The sequence below is a fragment of the Microcaecilia unicolor genome, chromosome 5 (assembly GCF_901765095.1).
Source record: "Microcaecilia unicolor chromosome 5, aMicUni1.1, whole genome shotgun sequence".
NCBI classification, from domain to species: domain Eukaryota; kingdom Metazoa; phylum Chordata; class Amphibia; order Gymnophiona; family Siphonopidae; genus Microcaecilia; species Microcaecilia unicolor.
The window spans coordinates 5,103,507-5,130,117 of record NC_044035.1 but is presented as its reverse complement, the minus strand read 5'-3'; the positions used below and the strand labels follow the sequence as shown (position 1 = coordinate 5,130,117).

General features: G+C 43.9%; 1 protein-coding gene across 2 annotated transcripts in view; it reads left to right on the top strand.

The window, feature by feature from the left end:
- The window catches only part of SEC23IP (SEC23 interacting protein), a 108,252-nt gene that overhangs the window by 68,972 nt on the left and 12,669 nt on the right, over positions 1-26,611 (top strand). For both annotated transcript variants that reach the window (XM_030202608.1, XM_030202607.1), the window contains 3 exons: positions 747-849; positions 7,887-8,072; positions 20,253-20,415. In XM_030202608.1, the coding sequence (XP_030058468.1) occupies positions 747-849; positions 7,887-8,072; positions 20,253-20,415 (452 nt within the window). The remainder of the gene's footprint in view (positions 1-746; positions 850-7,886; positions 8,073-20,252; positions 20,416-26,611) is intronic.

Genomic DNA, 26,611 nt, shown 5'->3' with positions numbered 1-26,611 from the left:
ATTTTAAACTAGGTAAGAGAGGCATTCAGAAACTTTGACTCAGCCATTTTAGGAGCTCTTTTACTAAAGCTGCAGGCAGCTAATGCGGGGTTGTCGATAGGGTAGACAAGCCTGCGCAACTTCTGCGCTAAAATGGGAGCCTTTTAAAATCTGGTATTAGGTGCCTAACGCAGGAGTGGGCTGTCTGGGTGGGTGTGGCAGGGGTAGGCTGTGACACTAGCGCTCAAGTTTTTACCATGCGTTAGCTGTCCTGACTGATAGCACAGCTGAGCTTCCCGCGACCTCAGGAGGAGGTGGTAAGTGCAGCTGTGCTTCCAGCAGTTCGGTAGCGTAGTTCAGTATTTCCCAAGCCCAGCCCTGGAATACCCTCTTACCAGTCAGGTTTTCAGGATATTTACAATGAATATGCATGAAAGAGATTTGCATATAATGGAGGCACTGTATGCAAATCAAGTTCATACATATTCATTGTGGATATCCTGAAAACCTGACTGGCAAGGGCTACTCCAGGGCTGGACTTGGGAAACTGGCATAGTTTCCTGTCGGTGGTGGTGGTGTGGCGTATCCCTCTCCCCCAGCACGTTTCTCTAATCCTCCCAGCATACCTGAGTTCCTGTTGATCATTCGTTTTTAAGTTTCTGTGGCTGTCTGGCCTTAGTGTTCCATTCTAGTCTCTGGTTATTTAGTTAGACTCTTTTCAGGCGATAAGGATTGTGGGCTCATGTTATCTGATGTCCCTCCTATAGCTGGACCCAGTGGCCTACAGAATAGAACCAATGATTATTCCAGACTTGGACCTGAAGCCTGTACTTGTTCCACACCATAAAGGCAGAAAAAGGTTACACCTTGGTAAGTAAGAGCAGTTTTTTTCCCTGTGTAAAGAAAACTTAGGGATAAACCCATTCACAGCATCAAAAACTTGCTGAAACTCAATTTGGGTTGAACATTCTACATGCAAGGCTAGTTATGCTTTGACACTTTTGTTGCTTCACAGCAAGTATGATGGCAGTGAGATGAACTAGGTGAAACTGAGTGTCTAGCTTTGTCCTTTGATTTGGTGACTGGTTTAGCCAAAAATCTCAATGAAGTCAGTGCATGCATGGAGTATGGGAATGACAAAGCATTAAGCAGTTGATCAAAGTATACAGATAGAGGATGTCATGTAATGCCTGAGCGCTACCCCTAGCACCCAGCTGGGGTTAATCCTGTGGCCACCTGGAAGGTCCTACCCAGCTCTGCCCGGGCCCGCCTGCCTGTGCACCTACACTGGCCTACCCCACCCACCACTGGGTCCCGCTTGCCTCTGGGTGAGTCTCCCACGTGCAAGTTATTCCCCAGGTGGTTTCTAGGGGCCCCACAGTTCCTAGAAAACACTCACAGACTGAGAACACAAACTGCCAGGATTCTTTAGTCGGGCCAAGACAACAGAGCTAACAAATTAATAGGTTTTGTTATTTAAAAAAAAAAAAAAAAGTGGAATAGTGAATGGTAAGTTTTAAAACAGGTAAAATAAAGATTTGATGTTGAATCTAGCTGGATACGTTTTACTACCTAAGTAGTACATGGGGAGGTCAGGAAATGTAACTGCTCACAGGAGTTGAACAGAGTCTCACTGCAGAGTTCTACTCCCTGCACACTCCCAACTGAGACTGGGGAGTCTAGAACATTCTGGGCAGTTTGGCAGATGGTGAAAAAAGTTTCCAGCTTAAAAGAATAGTCCAACAGTTTTGACACCAAAAAAATAGCAATGTGGGGGAGGGGGTCTTCCATTCAAGATGCTGCTGTACAGGTTTATGATCTGCCTAAACCTACACACAAAAAAACCCTCACAATTTTTAATAATGTGCAATGAAAGTTCAAAAACATGGTATCATTGAAGTTAACCATTTTTCCATTTTTCTTTTTCATAATAAGTATACTTTAAAATAAATTTGTATAAGCACTTAACGTAAGTATCAAGATCCCTCCAGGATTACGCTAGGCAGGCCAGGAATTTCCCCCTCTCCCTTCCATTCATGTGCAACATTTCCCTCCTATCCATTCAGCATTTTTCCCTACCCCTTCCCTTCCATCCATTTGCATTTCCTCCTCTCCCATTCCATTCATGTGCATCCTTTGCCCCTTCCATCCCATCTATGAGCATTTTCATTCCTTACCTTCCATTCATGTGCAGCTTTTCTCCCTTCCCTTACCTGTTCACCGTGTGCGCACTCCTCTCTGCCTCCTCGTACTCCAGTCCAGTGAGTCCCTCTGCTCAGCCCCCTCCACTCTGCTCAGTGTAGCACAACACAGGACACATTTTCACTTTCCCCTTCCAACCCAGCTGCCCCACCCCCTCCTCTCTAAAATCCATCTGCTGCTGAGCTGCAGCGAGAATGAATCCTGAGGTGGTTGATCTCTCTTCCACTGACACACAATAAGCTACAAACAAGCAGCACCCACTTTTTCCCCCCACTAAAAAGATTTGTTGCAATCCCCATCGCGCTTGCACTCAAACCCGGCAAGCGTGAAGATAATAGGCAGCGGAAAAATTCTGCGCTCCTGGCTTTGTGCCACAACACAGCCTTCCAAGCACGGCCACCAGAGGAAAAGGCGAAGCAAGTGATATATTAAACCAGAACGCGTCACACAAATAGCACCAAATTTACAAGAGGAGTATTTTCCAACCCACCCTGGGTCGCTTTTCTGTGAACCTTTTCTAATTCCGCCATATCTTTTTTGAGATACGGCGACCAGAACTTAACGCGGTACTCAAGATGCATGTTTCAGATTATTCTTTCCAATGTGCATCACCTTGCATGTGTCCACATTAAGTTTCATCGGTCATTTGGTTGCCCAGTCTTCTAATTTCCTAAGGTCTTCCTGCAATATCTCACAGTCTGCACATGTTTTAACAGCCTTGAATAGTTTTGTATCATCTGCAGATTTAATCACCTCACTCATCGGTCTGATTTCCATATCATTTATAAATATGTTAAATAGCAACAGTCCCAGTACAGATCCCTGCTGCGCTCCACTGTTCACCCTCGTCCATTGAGAGAAATGACCATTTCCTTAGCGTCCCTCTGGACCGGACCAGGATTGGACTGATGGGTTGTGCTCGCCTACCAGCAGGTGGAGACTGAGAAAATAGTTCACCCTCTTCCATTGAGAGAAATGACCATTTAACCGTACCCTCTGTTTTCTGTCCAATAACAAATTCCTAATCCACAAAAGAACCTTGCCTCCTATCCCATGACTCTTTAATTTTTTTCAGGAGTCTCTCATGAGGAAAATCTAGATACACTATATCAACCGGCTCACCTTTATTCACATGTTTATTCATGCCTTCAAAGAAATGAAGCAGATTGATGAGGCAAGACTTCCCTCTGATGAACCCATACTGACTCTGTCCCATTAAACCATGTTTGTTTACGTGTTCTGTAATTTTATTTTTTATAATAGTTTCCACTATTTTACCCGACTCCAGCGTCATGCTTACTGGTCTATAATTTCCTGGATTACCCCTGGAACCCTTTTTAAAGATTGGTGTCGCATTGGCCACCCTCCAGTCTTCAGGTACCATGGACCTGTTTACGATTGAGGTTACTCAATTTTCTCTGCTTACCTCTTAGTTGGGGTAACAGCATCAATCAGAGGGGTGAGAATAGAGTATCATGGGGTCAGTACTGTATATGAAAGGCTGTCTTAGACCTTCTCCCAACAAATACGTTTTTGCAAAAGCTTTTCTTTACACGTTATTTCATCCAGCAAACACATTCTTACTCTGTACACATAGAATTAATTTACATCATAGTTTTTTCTCTCTCTTCCAGCTCTTACAGTTCATTTTTCACCAGCTCTATATTTTACAGCTCCTAATTTAATTCTGCATGTGTTTATCTCTCTCTAGCTTCTTATCTGTTATAAGCTTAAAGACACATAACTTTCCAGCAGAACAATAACCATAAATCCTGTTCACCTACCAACAGAAGTAGCTCCTGCTATTGGCAAGTCCTCGGTAGTCACAGCACCTACAGGCCAAGGCAAAAGCTTGTTCATACGTTAGCACCATGATAGCTCAGATGTGCACAATTTTGTAGGTGCTCAGTACAGAAAAGGGTTTTGCACAGAAGTTAACCTAGCACAAAGCTTTGCATTAGATACCAATGCACAGTATATTAAAATCACTGGTAACCGATTAGCTATTGCACCCTGATGCAGAGAAGTACGCAGAAGATTTAAGGCTGAGCTTAACTCAGGAGCTTTAGTGTCACATCTGAGGAAGCTTAACAACATGAGAATTGCCGTGCTGGGTCAGACTAATGGTCCATCTAGCCCAGTATCCTGCTTCCAACAGTGGCCAAGCCAGGTCACAAGTACCTGGAAGAAACCCAAATAGTAGCAACATTCCATGCTACCAATCCCGGGGTAAGCAGTTGCTTCCTCACGTCTGTCTTAATAACAGACTATGGACTTTTACTCCAGGGACTTATCCAAATTTTTTTTAAACCCAGATATGCTAACCACTGTTACCACATCCTCGGGCAACAAGTTCCAGAGCGTAACTATTCTTTGAGTGAAAAAATGTTTCTTCCCATTTGTTTTAAAAGTATTTCCATGTCATTTAATCGAACGATCTTTGTACTTTTTGAGAGTGAAAAATCAGTTCCATTGTACACCACTCAAGATTTTGTAGGCCTCAATCACATCACCCCTCAGAAGTCTCTTTTCCAAGCTGAGGAGCCCTAACCTCTTTAGCCTTTCCTTATACGGGAGGAATTCCATCCACTTTATCATTTTGGTCGCTCTTATTTGAACGTTTTCTAATTACACATATCTTTTTTGAGATACAGTGACCAGAACTAAACGTAATACTCAAGGTGAGGTCGCACCATGGAGTGCGTTATTTTATTTATTTGTTACATTTGTATCCCACATTTTCCCACCTATTTGCAGGCTCAGTGTGGCTTACATAGTACCGTAATGGCGATCGCCAGTTCCGGTATGAACAATTACAAAGTGATGTAGTGGTAGAGTAAGGTTCATGTGTAACAGACACAATAGGGAATCGTAGAGAGGAAGAGTTGTGTTGAGTTCATTACGCTCTTTGGTTTTGATTGTGTTGCAGGGTTCAGGCGTTTAAGTTGGGTTGGTAGGGTTTGCCTTTTTGAATAGTGATTTCCGGAAGTTTAGATGGTCACAAGTTGTTTTCACGGCTTTTGGTAATGCGTTCCATAGTTGTGTTCTTATGTAGGAAAAACTGGATGCATAAGTTGATTTGTATTTGAGTCTTTTGCAGTTTGGTTAGTGGAGATTTAGGTATGTTCGTGCTGATCTTGTTGTGTTTCTAATTGGCAGGTCTATGAGGTCTGCCATGTATCCCGGGGCGTTGCCGTAGATGATTTTATGAACCAGGGTGCAGATTTTGAAAGCAATACGTTCTTTGATTGTGAGCCAGTGCAGTTTTTCTCGGAGGAGTTTGGCACTTTCGTATTGCATTTTTCCTAATAATGCCTAGCATCCTATTTGCTTTTTTGGCCGCCGCTGCACACTGGGCAGAAGAGTTTGTTTTGCAGTGGTGTCTGTGAGGATTTAATGCCTACTTTCTGTACTAAGGATTGCTAGTGCCATGCGCACATCTGAGCATTAAAACATAATTGACACTAGAGCTGTACCGAATAGCATATTTTACTATTTGGCTGAATATGAATAATGAAAAATATTATTCGACAGAATATGAATAATGGGCATTGAGCTTGAACATAAGTAATAAAAGAATCAACATGAAATCAGACATCAAGTGATAATTTCAGAAGGGTTTAGTACAGCCCTGAATTATTCGTACTCAAATTTAAAAACTACTATTACTGCTACTACTTATCATTTTTATAGCGCTACTAGAAGTACGCAGTGCTGTATACTTGAACGTGAAGAGACAGTCCCTGCTCGACAGGTTAACGCAGGGTGTGCACTGCTTTTTCTGTCAGCACATGTTTTTTTAATACTGGGGTAATTTTGCTTGTCATTAGTTTATTGCGCATGTTTAATGCAGCCCTCATTGGGGACAGAGAATTATCTACTGCCTCTGAATGTAACTCACCTTGAATTACTGAAAAGACATGGGCTAAATCCAATTATGTAGTAACACAGATGACGACAAATAAAGACCTGAACGGTCCATCCAGTCTGCCCAACAGACATGCTCATTAATTTATGATTAAATTAGAAGATACAAATCCAGATTTGCCATTATAGCTTCCAGAGTGTGCTTATTCTTTGAGAGCTAGGTGCACACATATGTCCTCCCTAACAGGCAGATAAATCATACTTGTGGCACACAGTGCAGAAGACTGGATAGCTTCCATCCCATCTGACTCGGGAAATAGTGCATGGAAATGGGACATGAGATTAGGCAGTGATTCAGAGGTGTGGAGTATTGGATCAGGCACCAGTGAAGTCATGTAGGCTAGGACTCCACGGGAGACGTATGTGTTAGGTGGGGAGAATCTGATATGTACGGACAGGGAGAGGGATCTTGGGGTGATAGTATCTGAGGATCTGAAGGTGACGAAACAGTGTGACAAGGCGGTGGGCGTAACTAGAAGGTTGCTAGGCTGTATACAGAGAGGTGTGAGCAGCAGAAGAAAGGAGGTGTTGATTCCCTTTATAAGTCGCTGGTGAGGCCCCACCTGGAGTATTGTGTTCAGTTTTGGAGGCCGTATCTTGCTAATGAATTAAAAAGACTTGAAGCGGTGCAAAGAAAAGCTACAAAAATGGTATGGGATTTGCATTGCAAACCGTACGAGGAGAGACTTGCTGACCTGAACATGTATACCCTGGAGGAAAGGAGAAACGGGTGATATGATACAGACGTTCAAATATTTGAAAGGTATTAATCCGCAAACAAACCTTTTCCGGAGACGGGAAGGCGGTAGAACTAGAGGGCATGATATGAGATTGAAGGGGGGCAGACTCAAGAAAAATGTCAGGAAGTATTTTTTCACGGAGAGAGTAGTGGATGCTTGGAATGCCCTCCCGTGGGAGGTGGTGGAGATGAAAACGGTAACGGAGTTCAAACATGCGTGGGATAAACATAAAGGAATCCTGTTCAGAAGGAATGGATCCTCAGAAGCTTATTGGGTGGCAGCACCGGTGGTTGGGAGGCGGGGCTAGTACTGGACAGACTTCTATGGTCTGTGCCCTGAAAATGGTAGATACAAATCAATGTCAGGTATTCATATAAAGTAGTGCATATGAGTTTATGTTGTTGGGCAGACTGGATGGACCGTACAGGTCTTTTTCTGCCGTCACCTACTATGTTACTATGACTGTCATAGACAGGCTTTGATATGCGGGGTATGGGATCAGACATTTTACAGGCATGTATGTATGTATATTTATTTATTCATGACATTTATACACTACATTAGCCTGAAATAGATGTTCAATTTGGCTTACAAACAAACAATAAAGGGGGAAAGGGAAATGGGACTTGATATACTGCCTTTCTGAGGTTTTTGCAACTACATTCAAAGCGGTTTACATATATTCAGGTACTTATTTTGGACCAGGGGCAATGGAGGGTTAAGTGACTTGCCCAGAGTCACAAGGAGCTGCAGTGGGAATTGAACTCAGTTCCACAGGATCAAAGTCCACTGCACTAACCACTGGGCAAAGTGAATAAAACATAACAATGTACAGAATATAACACAAATTACAGTAAGTTCAAGAAGCAAATTAATACATGTGCAGTAAGTAACCAGGGATGTAGAGTATGTGAACTCAGTTGTGAAGGGCATGCTTGTAGAGCAGTAGTGAAGATGTGTGAGGTGTGGACTTGGGTGGTAGTGAAAGGGTTTGTGCACACTGGGCTGCTAACAATTCCTTCTTTCCTTTCCTTGCAGAATTGAAAGAGAGTCTGAGTCGCATGGGCTCTGACCTGAAGCACGGTTTCATCAGCTCACTACGCAGTGCCTGGCAGACACTGAATGACTTTGCACGTGCTCACACTTCCTCACCTCAGCTGCAGGTGGAATTGGAGAAAGTGGCCAATCAAATCAAGGAGGAGGAGGAGAAACAGCAGGTGGAAGGTGAGTTGTGTTTCCGGGAAGTATTGAATTGAGGATCTAATCCATCTATCTGCCACTTACACTGTATCCCACTGCAAATGCTATTTCTGTATGCCCAAGTGGATCAAACGCACAATCCAAGTATCAAAAATAACAGATGGGATGACAACACATAGACCCACCCCCCCCTCCCCCCCAAAAAATGACCTAAAAGATTTTGTAAAGAGGTTAATAATACATAAATGAGGCATGCATAAAGTACTACATTAAAACAAGGCTATCCATATAAGACCTGACATGGCCATGTTTCAACAAAGCCTGTATCAGGAATATGTAAATTAACATAAAACATATTTTCTTGTCACATACGTATTTTAAAATTAATCAAAATCATGCCTAAACCAATCTTGGTTCTTGAACAATTGAATCACCAATAATTCTTTATCCTGCGTCTAAGCTGTTATAGGCGAACTTTGCTTAAAATTTTTACTTTGAGATTTCTTTAGATCTGCAATATTTAATAGTTGTTTAGCAGTCTCCAAATGTTGTCTGTAGTAGGACCTCAGCCAGGAAAACTCAATGTTCTACAGTCCAGACACACGTGGGTGTCTGATCAGCACTGGAAAAGTACTTCCTTATCGTCTCTCCAGACCGGCCCAGACTGAGTTATGCATGCCTACCGGCAGGTGGGTGGAGACCGAGAATCATAGACTTCTGGCAGAGCCTGTAACTTAACTGTGCAGCCCCTTCAAGAGCCAGTATTCTCAGTCTCCAGCAGGTGGTAAAAGGCAAGTCTGTGCAGTGATGGCTGGTATGGTGGGGATCCTCTGGGGACAGGGAAAAATTTTCGGGAGGGGGAGGAGGGGTTACTTTTGTGGTTTAGTCTTTTCCTGTTTTGTGATCTTTTTTGATGTGTGTATTTGGGGGGGGGGGGGGGATTTTTTTATTTTGTATTTTTTTTAATACATCTTTGCTCCTTTCTACTTTTGTCTATTTCTTGTGTTGTTTTAGTTTAATATTTGTGGGTATTTCATTTTTTTTGTCTTTATTCTACCTTCTTCAGCCTCTTTTCAGACATCCTTGGGTCACAGCAGCTTCACCATCTGCCTATGGCACAGGATGTTCTTGTCCGTCTTGGGCCCACTGCATTGACAAAACCCATTATTTGGTGTACTTTTTACTTTGAGATTTCTTTAGATCTGCAATATTTAATAGTTGTTTAGCAGCCTCCAAATGTTGTCTGTAGTAGGACCTCAGCCAGGAAAACTCAATGTTCTACAGTCCAGACACACGTGTGTACAGGGCGATTTTTGAATGACCTGATGCCCAGGAATGTTCCACTCCCGGTCTGACAGTTGTTTAAAAATGTATTTATTTACATTAAGCACCTCCTTTATTGCCAAATCAGAACAGTTCAAAGAATTAAAAAGTACTATAATTAGAACAGAATTAAGAACAACGAAAGATGGCAGAGGGGGGATATAATAGAGGTCCACAAAATCCTGAATGGAGTAGAACAGGTTACTACTACTATTTAGCATTTCTATAGCGCTACAAGGCGTACGCAGCGCTGCACAAACATAGAAGAAAGACAGTCCCTGCTCAAAGAGTTTACAATCTAATAGACAAAAAATAAAGTAATCAAATCAATGTGAACGGGAAGGAAGAGAGGAGGGTAGGTGGAGGCGAGTGGTTACAAGTGGTTACGAGTCAAAAGCAATGTTAGAGGTTAAAGTAAATCAATTGTTTACCCTTTCTAAAGGTACAAAAATTAGAAGACACTCCATTCATGGGAATAATTTTAAAACAAATAGGAGAAAATATTTTTACAGTTCATGAATTGTTAACCTCTGACACTGCATTCCTTACCTGCTCTCTCACTTCTCTCCCTCTGTCTCTCTCCACCAACTACCTCGCCCTTAATGTGTCTGTCTGTCTATTACTAGATTGAAGTGTCCTTTTATACTGCTGTTAGCCTTTTGAACTAATGTAAGCCACATTGAGCCTGCCCATGGGCGGGAAAGTGTGGGATATAAATGCCTAAATAAATAAATAAAATTTCAGGAGAATGTGGTAGAAACAGGGTTTAAAACAGGTTTGGACGCGTTTCTGAAGGAAAAGTCTATAAAGCTGCTAAGATAGACATGGGGAAGCCACTACTTATCTCTGGGATTGGTAGCATGGAATCTTTCCACTGCTTTGGGATTCTGCAGTCCTGTAACCCCTTTGGGATGGCTTCCTAAAGGAAAAGTCCATAGACCATTATTAAAATGGACTTGGAGAAAATCCACTGCTTATTTCTAGCATAAGCAGCATAAAATGTATTGTACTTTTTGGGGGATCTTGCCAGGTACTTGTGACCTGGATTGGCCACTGTTGGAATCAGGCTGCTGGGCTTGATGGATCTTTGGTCTGTCCCAGTATGGCAACACTTATGTACTTATGAGTCTTGCTACCCCTTTAGGATTATGCCATATGTTGGAAGTAAAATATTAGACTAGATGGATCTTTTAGTCTAGTCCAGTGTGACTGTTCTTATATTCTAACAAGCTTAATTTCATAGTGGCCTAGTGGTTAGGGTGGTGGACTTTGGTCCTGGGGAACTGAGGAACTGAGTTCGATTCTTGGCACAGGCAGCTCCTTGTGACTCTGGGCAAGTCACTTAACCCGCCATTGCCCCATGTAAGCCGCATTGAGCCTGCCATGAGTGGGAAAGCGCGGGGTACAAATGTAACAACAACAACATCTACATAAGAACATAAGCGTTGCCATACTGGGACAGACTGAAGGTCCATCAAGCCCAGTATTCTGTTTCCAGCAGTGGCCAAACCTGGTCACAAGTACCTGGCAAAATCCCGGAAAAATAAAACACATTTTATGCTACTTGTCCTAGAGATCAGCAGTGGATTTTCCCAAGTCCGTCTTAATAATGGCTTATGGATTTTTCTTTTAGGAAATTATCCAAACCTTTTTTAAACCCTGCTAAGCTAACTTCTTTTACCATGTTCTCTGACAAATTCTGGAGTTTAATTACATGTTGAGTTAAGAAATATTTTCTCTGGTTTGTTTTATGTGTTCTATTTAGTAGCTTCCTTGTGTGCCCCTAGTCCTAGTATTTTTGGATAGAGTAAACAAGCAATTCACCTCTACCTGTTTCACTCCACTCAGTATTTTATAGACCTCTTATCATATCTCCTCTCAGCCATCTCTCTCCAGGCTAATGAGCTCTAGCCACTTTAGCCTTTCCTGATAGGCAAGTCATCCCACCCCCTTTATCATTTTCATCACCCTTCTCTGTACCTTTTCTAATTCCACTATATCTTTTTTTTTGAGATGCAGTGACCACTATAATCTCATTTTTTTGTTTTCCATTCCTTTCCTAATAATACCTTACCTTCTATTTGCTTTCTTAGCCACCACTTCACACTGAGCAGAGGGTTTCAATGTATCATAAGCAATGATACCAAAATCCTTTTCCTGGGTGGTGATTCATAGTTAGGAACCTTGCATCACACAGCTGTAGTTTTGGTTCCTCTTTCTCACATGCATCACTTTGTACTTGCTCACATTAAATGTCATCTGCCATTTTGGATGCCCATTGTGTCATCAATAAATTTAATTGCCTAACTACAGTGGTGGAAATAAGTATTTGATCCCTTGCTGATTTTGTAAGTTTGCCCACTGACAAAGACATGAGCAGCCCATAATTGAAGGGTAGGTTATTGGTAACAGTGAGAGATAGCACATCACAAATTAAATCCGGAAAATCACATTGTGGAAAGTATATGAATTTATTTGCATTCTGCAGAGGGAAATAAGTATTTAATCCCTCTGGCAAACAAGACCTAATACTTGGTGGCAAAACCCTTGTTGGCAAGCACAGCGGTCAGACGTCTTCTGTAGTTGATGATGAGGTTTGCACACATGTCAGGAGGAATTTTGGTCCACTCCTCTTTGCAGATCATCTCTAAATCATTAAGAGTTCTGGGCTGTCGCTTGGCAACTCGCAGCTTCAGCTCCCTCCATAAGTTTTCAATGGGATTAAGGTCTGGTGACTGGCTAGGCCACTCCATGACCCTAATGTGCTTCTTCCTGAGCCACTCCTTTGTTGCCTTGGCTGTATGTTTTGGGTCATTGTCGTGCTGGAAGACCCAGCCACGACCCATTTTTAAGGCCCTGGCGGAGGGAAGGAGGTTGTCACTCAGAATTGTACGGTACATGGCCCCATCCATTCTCCCATTGATGCGGTGAAGTAGTCCTGTGCCCTTAGCAGAGAAACACCCCCAAAACATAACATTTCCACCTCCATGCTTGACAGTGGGGACGGTGTTCTTTGGGTCATAGGCAGCATTTCTCTTCCTCCAAACACGGCGAGTTGAGTTCATGCCAAAGAGCTCAATTTTTGTCTCATCTGACCACAGCACCTTCTCCCAATCACTCTCGGCATCATCCAGGTGTTCACTGGCAAACTTCAGACGGGCCGTCACATGTGCCTTCCGGAGCAGGGGGACCTTGCGGGCACTGCAGGATTGCAATCCGTTATGTCGTAATGTGTTACCAATGGTTTTCGTGGTGACAGTGGTCCCAGCTGCCTTGAGATCATTGACAAGTTCCCCCCTTGTAGTTGTAGGCTGATTTCTAACCTTCCTCATGATCAAGGATACCCCACGAGGTGAGATTTTGCGTGGAGCCCCAGATCTTTGTCGATTGACAGTCATTTTGTACTTCTTCCATTTTCTTACTATGGCACCAACAGTTGTCTCCTTCTCGCCCAGCGTCTTACTGATGGTTTTGTAGCCCATTCCAGCCTTGTGCAGGTGTATGATCTTGTCCCTGACATCCTTAGACAGCTCCTTGCTCTTGGCCATTTTGTAGAGGTTAGAGTCTGACTGATTCACTGAGTCTGTGGACAGGTGTCTTTCATACAGGTGACCATTGCCGACAGCTGTCTGTCATGCAGGTAACGAGTTGATTTGGAGCATCTACCTGGTCTGTAGGGGCCAGATCTCTTACTGGTTGGTGGGGGATCAAATACTTATTTCCCTCTGCAGAATGCAAATAAATTCATATACTTTCCACAATGTGATTTTCCGGATTTAATTTGTGATGTGCTATCTCTCACTGTTACCAATAACCTACCCTTCAATTATGGGCTGCTCATGTCTTTGTCAGTGGGCAAACTTACAAAATCAGCAAGGGATCAAATACTTATTTCCACCACTGTATATTAAAAAGCAGTTCTTCCAGCATAGACGCCTGGGGAACCCCATTATCTACCCTTCTCCATTGAGAATACTGACCATTTAATCCTATTCTCTGTTTTCTATCTTTTAACTAGTTGTAGTCCACAATAGGACATTACCTCCTATCTCATGACTATCTAATTTCATCAGGAGTCTTTCCTGAGGTACTCTGTCAAATGCCTTTTGAAAATCCAGATACACAATATCAACCGGCTCATCTTTATTCACGTTTGTTCACCCTTTCAAGGAAATGTAGTAGATTGGTGAGGCAAGATTTCCGTTAACTAAATCCATGCCTTTTTGTATATGCTGTGAAATTTTGTTCTTTATAATGGTCTCTAACATTTTGCCTGGCACTGATGTCAGGCTCAGTAGTCTATAAGTTCCTGGATCACCTCTGGAACCCTTTTTAAAAATTGGTGTTACATTTGCCACCCTCCAATCTTCCGGTATCATGCTTGATTTTAAAGATAATATTACTAACAAAGTCAGGTATACACATAAAGCAGCACATATGAGTTTATCTTGTTGGGCAGACTGGATGGACCATGCAGGTCTTTTCCTGCCGTCATCTACTATGTTACTATCGGGCTCATTTTCAAAGCACTTAGCCTCCCAAAGTTCCATATAAACCTATGGAACTTAGCCTCCCAAAGTGCTTTGAAAATATGCCTCTATGTATGTTATGTAATAGTTCTGCAAGTTGATTTTTCCATTCTATCAGTACTCTGGGATATATACCATCTGGTCCAGGCGATTTACTACTCTTAATTCATCAAATTACCCCATTACATCTTCCAGGTTTACAGATATTTGTTTCTCTGACTCATCAGCATTGAATACCATTTCTGGCACTGGTTCCCACCTCTCTTCCCCCCCCCCCCCCCCCCCCCCCCCCCCAATCTTCCTTGGTGAAAACCAAAGCAAAGAATTAATTAAATTTATTTATTTATTGCATTTGTATCCCGCATTTTCCCCACCTATTGGTAGGTTCAGTGTGGCTTACATGGAACAATGGGGGCGGTTACAAATGTTTATTTATTAGATCTGCCATCTCTGTTGCGCAGTGGAGCCATGGCCCTTTTACTACCCTGGAGAGAATTATCTATCCCCTCTAAGTACTTAATTACCCCAACCTGGTATCTGCTCATGACAGTGTTACACAGTCAAGGCAGTATACATCTTTGTAATTAGAAAGGAACCCAGTATTTAGTAGATAAAGAAATATAGTTTATTAACATGGATATCTCACCCAAATGAAGTACAAGCAGTTCAGGCAGTCATGTGGTAAAACAGCATCTCACGCCACGTCTGTCTCCAGCCTTCTCTCTTCTCTCGTCTGATTTAATACCCCTCAGACTGGTCCTTATATACCATTTTGACTCCATTGGTTCCAATGGACCCCAGTCTTTCTCACCAGGGCTCTTGGCCCTTATCAGTTGATAAGAAGTGACTTCACATATTCTTAAGCTCTAAGTATAAACAAGATAGGCTCAGAGCGCATCTTGTGAGATGACTGCACAGGTCATTTTGCTCTTCTCAGCTCACCCCCTCCCATTGGGTATTCTCATCCTACGTACATCTAACCCTCTATCAACTCATATTAGCCAAAACAATCTGCTCATGACTTCTCACAGGTGCCAGTCCCGGGCCTTGTTTACAGGAGCAAGTGCCCCCTCCCATGCCAGCTCACTGAGAACTCACATCAGCATGAGCTGGAGTGAAATATATTTTGTATCAGAGATGATTTTGATTTTTATGAAAGGCCTAGCTCTTTAGCCTGAGCCATTGGCCTGAGCCATTGACCTATATTTTACTGACAGCAAGGGCTAGCATATTTCTTCACAAGGTATCGAGTAGGGTTACTACTACTACATTTCTAGAGCGCTACTAGGGTTACGCATCGCTGTACAAATTCACAAAGAAGGACGGTCCCTGCTCAAAGGAGCTTACAATCTAAAGGACGAAATGTCAAGTTGGGGTAGTCTAGATTTCCTGAGTAGAGGTGTAGTGGTTAGGTGCCGAAGGCGACATTGGTGGGCTTTGAGCAATGATTTGAAGATGGGCAGGGAGGGGGCCTGGCGTATGGGCTCAGGGAGTGTGTTCCAAGCATGGGGTGAGGCGAGGCAGAAAGGGTGGAGCCTGGAGTTGGCGGTGGTGGAGAAGGGTACTGAAAGGAGGGATTTGTCTTGAGAGCGGAGGTTACGGGTAGGGACGTAAGGGGAGATGAGGGTAGATGAGGGTTAACAGTTCGATAGAGACAGTGAGAGTCTGTAGAACTTTCTTGTGGAAAGTATTGATCCAGGTTAAATCCTTAGGACCTGATTCTATGGAATTTATATGATTCATTGTTAGAAAGTTACAACAAGAGTTTAATAAGGTCACAGTATAGTCGAATAGGGTTACATCATTGGTCAGGCAAGGTTTCAGTTCCGGTGGACAGTGGGTACATACAGTTTGTTGGGTTCTGGGTTTTGGAAGGGTGTATTAAGTGTTTGGTTCGGGTTGGCTGTTGTGAGCTTGTGCCTCTTCCATTTAAACTGTCGAACTTATGGGTAGATTTGATTGGTCTGCTGGATGGTTAGGTTGGTTCAGCGGGGATGTGTTTTCTGAATAGGAGGGCCGTTAGATGTTTTTGGAAGGTTAATCTCTCTACTATGGCCTTTTCTTCCCCGAGTGTCCCTATTTACACTGTGTTCATCTACTAGTCCAACTGATTCTTTTCTGGCTTCTTGCTTCTAATATATGTAAAGACTAGCCATTGAGCCCTTAAAAACGGGCTAGTAAAGGAAGGGGGGGTTTGAAAGGCCCCCCCCCCCCCCCCCCCCGGATAGGTCGCCGCCGCCCCTCCCCCCCTGGAGTCTCCGCCACCCCTCCACCCGGGCCGGGTACCTGGCTTCACTATTCAAACCGCCAGAACGCAGCACACAGCTCATCTGAGCTGCCGTCGGCCTTCCTTCTTCTCTGCGTGTGTTCCGCCCTCATGTGACGTAACGTCGGTGAGGGCGGGACACATGCAGGTAAGGAAGGCCAACGGCAGCTCAGATGAGCTGTGTGCTGCGTTCCAGCGGTTTGAATAGTGAAGCCAGGTACCTGGGCCTGGTGGAGGGTGGGTGGTGGCGGCGACTCCGGGTGGGTTGGGGGAGCGGTAGCGGCAACCCTGGGGGGGGGAGCGGTGGCGACGGCGGTTCCCTCTCTGTCACGCCCCCGTCATCACGTATTGACACAGGGGCGGGACAGAGAGGGTCTCTACTGCGCATTTGCGAGTGAGTACGCCTCTTGCCATTTATATGTTTGATTTTTACTATATGTTTTTGCTTGTGACGCAATCTTCTATGCAAAGTTTCTCTCTGCTTTCCTTATCAGCACGTTGCATTTGACTTGACATTCCTTATGCTGTTTCCTATTATTGTCAGTTGGATCCTTCTTCCATTTTCTGAAGGATTTTCTGTTAGCTCTTCCCTCACTTCACTTTTTAACCATGCCGGCTGTCGTTTTGGCCTTCCTTCCTCCTTTTTTAATATATTGGAAAGATGTGGTTTTAGCTTCCAGGATGGTATTTTTGAATAGCAAACATTCCAAAAAGCTGGAGAGCAAAATATAAGCAGAAACTAAACAAAACAAATTAAGATTTGCTCAATTATTGACTCCAACTCAAAAGATACAGAAGATCCAAAAAATGAACAAAATGAAAGCTCAGCTGTCGGGGGTGCCTGAAACAATGGCTGTCCCCCATTAATGGCTGCTGTCACTGGTTTCAAAAGGTCCTCCGAACCCAACTACAAGGAAAAAAACCTATGCAGCCAAAAAAACAAGAGGACCAATTATATCTTCAAACAATGTAATCTAACGAGTTAGAGTCAATGTTCTACTGAAAAGATCCACAATATCAAAAATGCAAAATGTGCACAGAACAAAATCTCAAACTTAACCACCCGGGTGGTAATCGCCATATCTGAAATCTTCAAGCATCCAACTGGGGCTTCAGAAGCTTCCACTGTGACACAATGCAATATTCCTTGACAGTCATTCACTCTTAAATAGTCCCAATAGAGTTTCAAAATCTTAATAAAAATTCCAGCGAGATTACAAAACCAATATCATCTATATAACTCCTCTCTTCCTAAAATACCAGGGAATTGAACAACAGATTTCATCTGACCATTGACCTGTGGCTGTCCATCTCTGCTGTCTGTGTGGGGCATGAGCAGGAAGTATCTATCCTATTCCCAGTGAAGCCCTGATTGTAATGAAAGAATTTTAAGCATTAAATTCTGCCTGTGTAACCTAGGGAGAGTTGCAGCCGAGCCAGCCTCGGGTCGCTCATACGGAAGGATATATTGTGCGCTGAGCAGTGGGAATAATGAAGAGTGCACTGAGGTCATAGCCAATTAGAAGCACATAGATAACACCAAGTTATTTTGAGTTTTATTAAATTGTTAAAAGTGATTCAGGGCATACTTTACTTGTACATTTAGTAAAATTGTTGCATCGTAAAGGTCATTGAAGGGCACCAGGCCCATTTTATGAAATCAGAGTTTGGCAATTATGCAGTGCTACTTAAATGCTAGCAAGCCCTGACTTGGAGAGAGAGACTCGGGAAAATTTGTGATTTTCAACAGCAGCTTTGTGGAGCCTGTTCCAAACATAAGCTCATAGAGCTTCATTGATTGGTCTGATAATATATTTCCAATGACGAATCGGCACTAAGCATTTATTTAGACTTCCAATCTACTGGTTTATATTATTAGCGCGATTCTTACTGAAGAGTGATTTCTTTTAGCGCAGAGATCTTGCTTTTGGCCTCCAAATTTCTCTGGCATCCAGCTTCTCATATGCTGTGCTGTTTCTAGTGTCACACTCGAGGGAGCTCTTCAGAGAATATTCTTAGCGTCCCTCCAGACCGGCCTAGATGATGGGTTACGCACTTCTATCAGCAGGTGGGTGGAGCCTGTAAGTTAATTGTGCTGTCCGTGAGTCTCCTAGCAGGTGATAGAGGTTTGAACCTGTGCATTCGCAACTGGTCTGGTAGGCCTTGGGGATTCCTAGTCCTAGAGAAACAAAAATGTTACTGGGGTCTGCGGTGTTTGTAATTCGCTCCGGCTCCTAATTTCTTGGCTCCTTGACTGCTGGTTGGGGCTGTGGCCCATGGGGTCAGATTGTGCCCCAGGGGTGTCAGCGGGTCCCTCCCCCCCTTCTCTCTGTAGTTCATTTGCCCTGAAGGATTCTTTTTTGTTTCTGGAGGTCCTTTTTCTGCCTCAGCTCCTGGTGCTGTCTAGGGGCCTTGAGTGCCTGGGAAGTGAGCCTCATCTTTGCTCCGTTCTAAAAATAAATAAATAAAAAATCTCTGGTTTGAAAGTCTTCCGTTGTCTGTTTTTTGGCAGCACCTAGGCTTTGGCTTACTGGCGGATGGTTTCCAGCAATGTTCTCAACCCCCCCCCCCCCCCCCCCACCCTTTCCACCCACAGCTTTTGACTTTATATTTAGTTTTCAGTTGAGGTATAATTCTTTTCATGGAAATGATCTCTTCTGAGACAGTTTTATTCTGAGCTCCATTTGCCTTGGAGGAGACTTTTTGGCACCTTCCCCCCCGAACCAGTATTTCCGCTGTTTGTCCAGTAATGGGTGTGCTTGGGCTTTTTCTCCTGACCCAGTTTGGAAGTGCCTTGTTTGGCTCTAGCTCCTGTTAAAGACAAGATGTGACACAGAGCTATTTATTTTGTAAACCGCCTTGAACCTTACATTAGGACTAATATGGCCTATAAATTTTAGATTACATTAAGTACATCTCAGAGATTCCCGAGTCTCCCCCCCAAGTCCATTGAAGCCTCCTTTAGAAGACAGCATAGTGAGTTTGTGCTGTGTTATTTTCTGGCAATTTTCTTTTTCTTTTTAAACTCAATGTCATTACTCTGCCACTCTGAAAGTGTGTGTGTACCTCAGCCTTCTTTCAAGCATGAGAACTGTTTGTTTTACGTTTTCTTGTGGCAGACTAGATTATGGACAGGATAGTTCAAAAGGTCCCTCTGCTTTGGCATGGCGTATTTTATCACTGCTTTCTTAAGATGTGCGGAAGTGAGCAATATTTCATCTCTGCTTTATTGGCTTTGCAGTGTTTTGCTCTTGCAGTGAGTTTCTAGACTTTTCAGCTTTCCGTGGTGACTGTGAAGAGTCACTTGCCCAGGTCACAAAGATCATCTTCTAGTACCAGCTGGATTTTCATTCTTTAGCCCTGTTATGGTTCCAGAAATATATATGTATATTGTTTAGAGAACAGCTGGGATTTCTCCGTAAGTGTTTATAGTTTACATTGCTGTCACTTTTGGTAGGCAGCTGCCTTTGACCCATTGTGGTTATTCTTATGTACCACAGGGCAGGCAGCTTTATGAGTGGAGAGTGCTTTGCTACCGCTGCAGAAGATTCGTAGAGCAGCGGGCTGGTCCTATTTGAATTCCTATTTTCACTTGTCAGGATGTGGCTTTTGAGGCTCAGATATTTGAGTCAGGGCTCTGAGGGTCCCATCCTTGATGCTCACTGCTTTGGTACTTCTCATCCATGTAGGCTTTGTCTGGAGGGACGCTAAGCAAGGAGAAGTTAGCCCTTACTTGCTAATTTGCTTTCCTTTAGTCCAGGGGCGTAGCTATGGGTGGGACTGGGTGGGCCCAGGCCCACCCAATTTTGTCCCAGGCCCGCCCACCCAAGCGCGCACACTGCGGCAGCCTATCTAGCCCTAGAGTCAGACGGCACCCACTCAGCTGATCTTCGGCTCAGGCCCGTCTACCATTCGGGTTTGCGCCTTGCAGAGGCAGAGTCGGCACTCCAGCACTGAAGTGCAGGTCGCATCGCAGCCGCGCAGCTCTCCCTTGTTTTATCAGCTTTCTACTGTATGCTAATCTGGGACTGACTGCGTCTCCGAGGCTTGAGATTCTGACCTTTTTTTTTTTTTCCCCTCTTTCAGCACAAAAGATCGTGGAAAGTCCCGAGTCCTCTCGAGAGGATGACTCCTCCGTTAAAGTCGGAAAGCTGAATGGAGGCAAACGCATAGACTACGTTCTGCAGGAGAAACCAATCGAGAGCTTCAATGAGTACCTCTTTGCTCTTCAGTCACACTTGTGTTATTGGTAAGTATGGATCTTTCTGCTTGTCTGTTGGTCTTTTTGCAAATTGTTGCTGCAATGCGACATAATTTGAAGAAGCTTGTATGGTTTGACCTCTGCAGATCCTCTTCTGTGTTGGGGCAGTGTATGTATCTGAGGGAAGCTTTCAGTACTGCTGCCTGTGCGGTACCTGTGGTAGAGCAATATATATTTGTGTGTGTATGAGAGAGCTTGCTCTGCTGCTGCCTGGGCTGCCCCTGACTGTGGAGGAGCAATATGTTGTGTGAGGCAGCAGGTTGTGTGTGTGAAGGCAGAAGCCCCTGGAGATGCATCCTCAGTCTAAGAGGACATTGCGTCCCCTGGAGGACAGGTCCTGGCTACAGGATCACTTCCTGCTTTTTGAAAGTGGTGTTCCCCTTTTAGTTGACTTCCCTCTTCCAGGGCAGCACAGTGGCTGTCAGACTAGAGGCAGGACTTCTCTACTATGTCCCTGTTGGTCTCTTCTATATATCACTCTGTTTGCTTCAGCTCCTTCGTTACTCTAGCCTCAAGAGATTGGATTCACTCCCTGAGACCTAGGAGCTCTTTGCAGTAAATGCATACCTAGTAATGAATAAACCTTTCTCCTATTATATCATTTTCACCTTAATACTTGCATTGAGCTTCCTGAGGGTGAAGAATAGGTTGAGGAGGAGTGGGATTAGTACATTTTACATATGTATTTCATAAAGTACATGCATATGCATCTATTCTTAATGTTACGTGGGAAAGAGGAACCCAAACTATAGCTACGTCATGCAGGGTTCAGCGTTAGGAATTGCGGACCGAGAAAGGGATCTAGGTGTCATCGTTGATGATACGTTGAAACCTTCTGCTCAATGTGCTGCTGTGGCTAGGAAAGCAAATAGAATGTTGGGTATCATTAGGAAAGGGATGGAAAACAAAAAGAAGGGTATTATTCTGCCATTGTATCTATCGCTCCATGGTGCGACTGCACCTCAAGTATTGTGTGCAATTCTGGTCGCCGCACCTCAAAAAAGATATAGTGGAATTAGAAAAGGTGCAGAGAAGGGCAACAAAGATGATACAGGGGATGGGACGACTTCCCTATGAGGAAAGGCTGAAGAGGCGTCCTCCTTTCCTGTGGCTTGCTTGGGCAGCATCTTGTCTTCTTGCAGTGATTAACTTTTCTAAAGCAGTGCTGGGCAGACACAGTCAGAAAAAGCAGGGGGCTTTTCAATCTCTCCCACCCTCAAGTGGCTTCCCCCATGTCCATCTCAATAACAGACTATGGCCTTTTCCTCCAGGAACTTGTCCAAAACTTTTTTTAAACTCGGATATGTTAACCACTGTTACCACATCTTCCAGCAATGAGTTCCAGAGCTTAACTATTCTTTCAGTGAAAAAATATGTCCTCCTATTTGTTTTAAGTATATTTCCAAGTAATTTCATTGTGTGTCCCCTGGTCTTTTTACTTTTTGAAAGAGTAAAAAATTGATTCACTTTTGCCTGTTCTACACCACTCAGGATTTTATTGACCTCAATCATATCTCTCCTCAGCCATCTCTTTTCTAACCTGAAGAGCTCTAACACCTTTAGTTTTTCCTCATATGAGAAGAGTTCCATCCCCTTTATTATTTCGTTCGCTCTTCTGTGAACCTTTTCTAATCGATATATCATTTTTGAGATACGACGACCAGAATTCAATGCATTACTCAAGATGAGGTTGTACCATGGAGTGGCCTCATTTTGTATCCCTTTCCTAATAATTCTTAACATCCTGTTTGCTTTTTTGGGTACTGCCGCACACTAGGGAGAAGATGTCTGCATATTGTCTACAGTGACACCTAGATCTTTTTCTTGAGTGCTAACTCCTAAAGTGAATCCTAGTATCAGGTAACTGTGATTCAGATTATTCTTCCCAATGAGCATTGCTTTGCATTTCTCCACATTAAATGTCATTTGGATGCCCCAGCCTTCCAGTTTCCTAAGGTCTTCCTGTAATTTTTCACAATCTGTGTGTGTTTTGACAACTTTGGATAATTTTGTATTATTTGCAAATTAATGGTCATTTAACTCTACTGTGAAGAAACAGTGTTTTAAGCCTGTAAAATGTATTGGATATTTTCCTGCATTGATTGTCTGAAGTGTATTTTTCCTGTTTGGTGAGCAGATCGTGTATGTTTGTGTTTAAAGCTGTTACAGAGAACTGCCTTCTCTTTCTTTTATTTGGCACACCAATAATAGGAAGTGCCTGTTGTGATGTAACCAGTTTTTATTTGAAACTTGACTGTTCTGGGTTCTGGCCTGGAGTTTTGAAAATTACCCAGCAGTGGCTTGCTGTTGCTTCAGTCTTAGCCAGGAAGAAAGAGAGACAGATCTCTTTACTGAGGCTTGGTGAATTATATATCCTGATCTTCCCAGGTACTGTTGAGACAGTATGTAGATGTTTAGTTAGTGTTATAATTGATCCATATTTCAGTTACCTGTTATTGTTTGCCAATTGCACATTTTTGTCCACTGGTCCAAGTTCTGAGAATAAACACAATTGTTTGTTCACCCTGATTGGACTGAAAGAATCCTGGTGGTTTGTGTGTTGGGTCTGTGAGTTCTTTCTGGGGCTCCAGTAACCTAGAAATCACTGGGGATAATTTGAGAGCAGGAGACTTGCCCAGAGGCAGTTGTGACCCAGTCAGTGGGAGAAGGGTACTAGTGTAGAGCACAAGTAGCAGGAGCAGGCTGACCTGAGCTGTGTTGGGGATGGACCCTCTAAGTGGCCACGAGGTAATCCTAGGCGGGTGGCTAGGCATTTCATGACACCTACCCTCTATTTTCTGTCCCAATAACCAATTCCTAATCCACAGAAGGACATTACCTCCTATCCCATGACTTTTTCATTTTCTCAGGAGTTTCTTATGAGGAACTTTATCAAAAGCTTTCTGAAAATCTAGATGCACTACATCAACTGGCTCACCTTTATCCACAAGTTTTTTCACGCCTTCAAAGAAATGAAGCAAATCGATGATGCAAGACTTCCATCGGCTGAACCCATGCTGACTCTGTCCCATTAAACCATGTTTGTCTGTGTGTTCCATAATTTTATTCTTTATAATAGTTTCCCCTATTTTCCCCGGCAGTAAAGTCAGACTTACCGGTCTGTAATTTCCCAGATCACCACTGGAAACCTTTTTAAAAATTGCCGTTAAATTGGTCACCCTCCAATCTTCAGGTACTATGGACGATTTTAACGACAGGTTACATATCACTAACAACAAATCAGCAATTGCACGCTTGAGTTCTTTCAGTACCCTGGGGTGTGTATCATCTGGTCCAGGTGATTTTTCACTCTTGTCATTTTGGCTCAGTACGTCTTCCAGGTTCACCAAGACTTCTTTCAGTTCCTCCGCATCGTCACCCTTGAAAACCATTTCATCTTTTACATCTTCTTCCGTAAAGACCAAATCAAAGAATTCATTCAGTCTCTCCGCCATGTCCTTGTCTTCTTGAGTGCCCCTTTCACTCCTTCATGGTCTAATGGTCCCACAGATTCCCTCACAGTCTTTCTGCTTCTGATGTACCTGAAAAAAGGTGTTACTGAGTTTTTGTCTCCATGGCAAGTGTTTCTTTATATTCTCTTTAAGCCTTCTTTGTCAGTGCTTTGTATCTAGCTTGACACTGTTTATATTGCTTGTTATTTTCTTCATTCAGATCCTTTTTCCATTCTTTGATGGATAGTCTCTTGGCTCTAATAGCCTCTTTCACTTCACCTTTTAATCATGCTGGCTATCATTTGCTGGTCTGGGCTTCCATGATGGTATTTTTAAACAACATCCACGCCTGATTTAAGGTCCTAAACTTTGCAGCCGACCATTTCAGCTTCTTTTTAACCGTTTTCCTCATTTTGTTAGTCAGCCTTTTGAAAATTAAATGCTGCTACAGTAGATTTCTTTAATGACTTCACTCCAGATATCAGCTTGATTATTTTATGATCACTGTTTTGGTTGCTTTCTCTAGGCTGCCTCTTTATATCTTTTCTGAGAAACAATCTTCAAAACCAGCAGCAACTTGTGCTGTACCTGTCTTGTGGTGGTGATGGTGGGGGTGGGGGGGGGGGGGCAGGCTCATATGTATGTAGTGACCTGCTTCCCAGTTGGGGCCTGTTGGCCCACGGCAGAATTATTATTACTGTTTGCATTATTCTTTTATGTTGCTTTGTATTACGGTCTGTACTTTCTATTTTCACTGTTTTTGTGTATGTAACTTCTTTCATGGTCTGACCTAAGTGGATAATCAAATAAATATAACCTTGTGTGGGAAGCTTACGCTGCTGCCGCCTATGCTGTATCTGTCCTGTGGAGGGGTTGCTTGTGTGTGCTGTACCTGTGCTTATACCTGTTTTGTTGGGTGTTGTGTGTGTATATGTGTGAAGGGAAAGTGGGGTTTGTGTGTGTGTGTGTGAGTGAGGGAAGCTTGGGCTGCTGCTGTTGTCTGTACTGTACCTGTTTTGTTGTGATGTTATGTGTGTGTGAGGGAAAGTTGGGGTGTTGTATGTGTGTAAGTGAGGGAAGCTTTGGGCACAGCTTCCTGTACTGTACCTGTTTTGTGGTCGAGTTGCATGTATGTGTGTGAGGGAATGTGGGGTTATGTGTGTGTTTTATGACAAGGCAAGCCCCAAAGATTCCCCAGTGAAGCAGTTGAGGCTAGAACTACGGGTCCCAGAAGTCCTTGCAAGAATGAGTGAGGAGAGTAGTCCTAAAAAGATGGTATGGATTCCCAGTCCCAGCAGGGGGAGCAGTGGCTCGAGACAGGGTGAGCCTGTTACTCCCTTCCCCACTAGAGGGAGAGGGAAGGATGAAGCTCAGTTTCCCCTGGCTTCGCCATCAGTATATAATTCCCCCCAGCTGTGAGAAGGGAAGATCAGATTTCCTGGAAGCTCTCAGGCACCAGGAGAGAGGGGAGACGAATGGAGAGAGAGATTCCATGTAACATGGGCAGCCAAGACACCTCGGATTACAAATTCACAACAGTACAGGAAATACAATAATTACACGTACACAGTATTTCATATGGCATAACAAGGTCGCAGCTTTATTTGGATACAAAACATCTCAACCATGGGTATACCCAAGCCTATCCAGCCTCAGGCTCATTGTCCATCCCAGTCCGCCGTCATATCAAGACTGACCAATCGTCACCTGAGCTCCCCATCGTCGAGCAAGGGAGCTCAACCGTAAGCGCAGCTGCCCCAGCTGCCTAGTTTACACCATCAGGCTTGGGTACCCCGCCAAGCTGCGACAGAATGTATAAAACAAAGTAAACATAAGGATAGCTCGTGGAGGGAGGGGTGGGTGCACCTGGAGCCCGGACGCAAAAAGAGGCCGTCCGAGCTCCAGCTCGGGGTTTTTAAACCCCCCGCTCTCTCTCCTCCCATGCCAGCGGGGTGCCTCCATTTGCGGCGGGAACGCGCCCACTCCGCTTCCTGGCACCCCGCTGGCATGAACGCGCATGCCCCTCGGTGCACGGCGCCAGGTTAGCTACGGCTCCGTGCACCTCTGGGGCACTGCGCCTGTCTTGAGTATGTGGAGGAAGGAAGTAGCCTGCCACTAGAGCTGCCTAACTGAGAGGAGCCAGCTACCATGGAGTGGGAGAATTCAAAGGTTGCTCTGCCCAGCACTTGAAGGCAGTGGAGGAGGCCACACCGGGCGTGGTGCTGAGAGATGGGAGAAACTGCCAACCCTGCTGCTTACAGGGTTCCCTCTGTGCTGTGAAAAGGCAGGTGATTTGTGGTATGGGTTTGATGTGCAAAGACTGACCATGAAGATTTGTTCTGAACTGTTGTGCTATATTGGAAGTGTGCTGAACTCTTACTAAACCCTTCTGAAGGAGGTGGAAGGGAAAGCTAATGCCCTAATAGAAGACGAGGTCTTGAGGAGCTGAGCGTTTGCTGAGGGATTCTGGGACCTGGACTGTACCTTTTTTTTTTCTTTTGAAGATTATCTTATGAGGACAGTACCTTTTTCTTTTGAGGACTATATTAAGAGGGCTGTACCTTTTTGTTTTGAAGAATATATTATGATTTTTGGTATGAAATTGCCTTGATGATAAAATACTTTGGCCCTGAGTCCCAGTATCAGCAGCATTCTGTCCTGGAACCCTGGGAGCCCCGCAGGCTTGCTGGCTCCGCCCAAGAGGAGGAAGCGGACCCCCCCCCCCCCCCCTT